We start from the raw sequence: 2,728 nt of genomic DNA, 5'->3' as shown, positions 1-2,728 counted from the left end.
ACAGGGGTCCTGAATGTTCACTGCTTTATCTCTGCTCCCAAAGGCTCAGGATGTGTCTGAGTGGGCCTTGATCTTCTTAGTACCCTCAGGCTCTCAGTTTGTCATGAAAGAACTCCAGCCATGACTTTAGCCAGTGCCATTAATGTGAAATCCTGACAAGCAGATGGTGGTAATAAGTTTGCATTTCTTTGCCTAGGATCAAGTCCTCCATACCAGGGACCAAGCCAAAACCAGACTGCCACTGCCCTCACTGCGCCCTGCTGTCCTCAGAAAGCGGCTGCTGTGATCATGGGTAATATCTTTGGAAACCTTCTCAAGAGCCTGATTGGGAAGAAGGAGATGCGCATCCTGATGGTGGGCCTGGATGCCGCAGGAAAGACCACCATCCTGTACAAGCTAAAACTGGGCGAGATCGTCACCACCATCCCCACCATTGGTAAGGGCACAGCTTGGATGTAGGCTTTCATGCCAACCGCTGAGCCAGACAGGGGGCCTATTCCTAGATCCCCCATCTGGCCACCAGGCAAGTCCTTGCAGTTTGTGGGGTTCAGGGAAGAATGGTTATTTAGCTTACTAGCAGGTGCTGGGGCTGCTGTTTGCCTATCTACCCTGACCCTCTCTAATGCGGGAACTTCAGCCTGGCACCCGACAGTGGCCCTCAGGCACTGAGCTGGTTTGTTCTCTGTTGTTTGAAAAGCAGGTGAAGGGCTTTGATGTTCCTGCCAGAGGCCTGGAATTGCTTCAGTTTAGATCCTTGGTGGCCCTGATCCCGGTTAAGACCTGTCTGCGGGAGAGAGAACATTTGCCTTGTAAAGGTGGCTCCAGATCATCATCAGCAGCTGGTTCTGTATTTGGGGCTCCAGGACTATAGCTCACTTCTTGTTCTTCACTCTGCCTCACAGGCCCCACTTCTTAGCTGAGGCAGACTCTGGTGGCCAAGGTACAGGAGTGGGGCTGAGTCATTTCTTTTGCAGGAGGGAGAGTCAAAAACTGAGAGAATGAATGGGGAAGGTTGTCTCACCCAGGTGATTGTGAACTTCCTGACTGGCCCTCTTCGTCCTCTTCCACTTCTCTTAGGTTTTCTTTTTGGCCTTTACACTACTAAGTCAAGGAACACCAGGTCTGAGGAAGCCTTAGCTTTCTTTCCCTTGCTAGGACATGGCCATGGCTGGGGGAAACAAACAACCCACTGGGGCATCGTTTGCAGGCCTGGTGACCATTGTCTGTTTTTGCCAAAGGGTTCAACGTGGAGACAGTGGAGTACAAGAACATCAGCTTCACAGTTTGGGATGTGGGTGGCCAGGACAAGATTCGGCCTCTCTGGAGACACTACTTCCAGAACACCCAAGGTAAGGCATGTGAATTGCCCGTGGACTGGCATGGGTTGGTTAGGTGTGAGCAGAGAGTATAGCTATTGTTCTTGGTTATCGGTAACCAACTTTTGCCCTGCTGCAGTTCCTAGGGGTGGGAGACAAGGAGAAAAGGGAGCAGATATTTGGAGGGTATAAGGAGGGTGTTTTCTTTTGGTGGTGGGGGAGGGGAGTTGATCTGTCGTCTCTGTGCAGCCCATGTTCTGCCTCCCCAGGGTTGATATTTGTGGTCGACAGCAATGATCGGGAGCGAGTAAATGAGGCCCGGGAGGAGCTGATGAGGATGCTGGCAGAGGATGAGCTCCGGGATGCTGTGCTCCTTGTCTTTGCAAACAAACAGGTGTGACATCTCCCTACCCCTGGGTTTGAGAGAGGGCAGCCTGGCCGTGGAAATCATGGGGTCTTGGGGCCCATTGTGTGGGAAGCCCCATGACTATGCTCTCAAGTTTGAAAGTGTGGGAAATATGATTAGTTGGCTTCTTTATGCTCTTCTTCTTGTCCCCACCCCATCCCAGCTTTAATTAGCAACATTTCTGTCCAGAGGGACTGGTGTGGTAGATCCTTCACCTCCTGTCCCTCTTTTATCTACCTATTGTCTACTTTAGTGGAACTGCCCTCACTCTTATGGTCAGACAGACCTGATTGTACGCCCACTCTGAATCACCTCTCCACTTCCCTGCCTACCCATATTTGGTTTCCAACTCCTCAGGGGAATGACCTTTAGTGCCTTGGATCCGGAGTTCTAGGATGATTAAATCCAAAGTAGTTCTTTAGGACCTTGCTCTGGGTTCCTACACTGAAGGAGGAGGAGAGGGTGCTAGTCTACAAGTCTTTGGTAGATGGTTGCTCTAGAAGCCTTCGAAAGATCCTGAAGCTCCTTTTTGTGTGTCTCCCTTGTGCTCCAGGATTTGCCTAATGCTATGAACGCTGCTGAGATCACAGACAAGTTGGGCCTGCATTCCCTGCGTCACCGCAACTGGTACATTCAGGCCACCTGTGCCACCAGCGGGGACGGGCTGTACGAAGGCCTGGACTGGCTGGCCAATCAGCTCAAAAACAAGAAGTGAGAGCCAGACAGCCCTATCCGACCACCCCACCTACCCCCACTGTCTCCCTGCCCCAGCCCTGCCCTTTCCTTCCTGTTGCCAGTGTGGCCAGGGCCCTGGGTATCATGTCCGCATGCCCAACAAGAGCCTTGCCTCCCCTTCCCTCCCCTCCCCCATCCATGACCAGTCCCCAGTTGCTGTCCTAATGATGAATCATTCCAATTTACCGGATTTAAAACAAAAACAAGGTTGTTATGGTTTCATGGGGTGCCCCCCCCCAAGCTCTGGGGTTGGGAGGTGAGATGGGGTATT

General features: G+C 52.0%; 1 protein-coding gene across 2 annotated transcripts; it reads left to right on the top strand.

Moving 5' to 3' along the window:
• Positions 1-288: 288 nt before the first annotated feature.
• On the top strand, positions 289-2,437 carry ARF3 (ARF GTPase 3; the record flags this gene model as incomplete). Of its 2 annotated transcripts, XM_079714110.1 has the most annotated exons (4): positions 289-436; positions 1,239-1,349; positions 1,586-1,710; positions 2,276-2,437. In XM_079714110.1, 4 exons carry the CDS (start codon positions 289-291, stop codon positions 2,435-2,437), a joined length of 546 nt encoding a protein of 181 aa, XP_079570236.1. The 2 variants fall into 2 exon arrangements, with proteins under 2 accessions (XP_079570236.1, XP_079570237.1); XM_079714111.1 differs by lacking the exon at positions 1,239-1,349.
• Between the last annotated feature and the right edge of the window lie 291 nt (positions 2,438-2,728).

The sequence above is a fragment of the Hyperoodon ampullatus genome (genome assembly GCF_949752795.1).
Source record: "Hyperoodon ampullatus genome assembly, chromosome: 11".
NCBI lineage: Eukaryota > Metazoa > Chordata > Mammalia > Artiodactyla > Ziphiidae > Hyperoodon > Hyperoodon ampullatus.
This window is presented reverse-complemented; position numbering and strand designations above follow the sequence as displayed.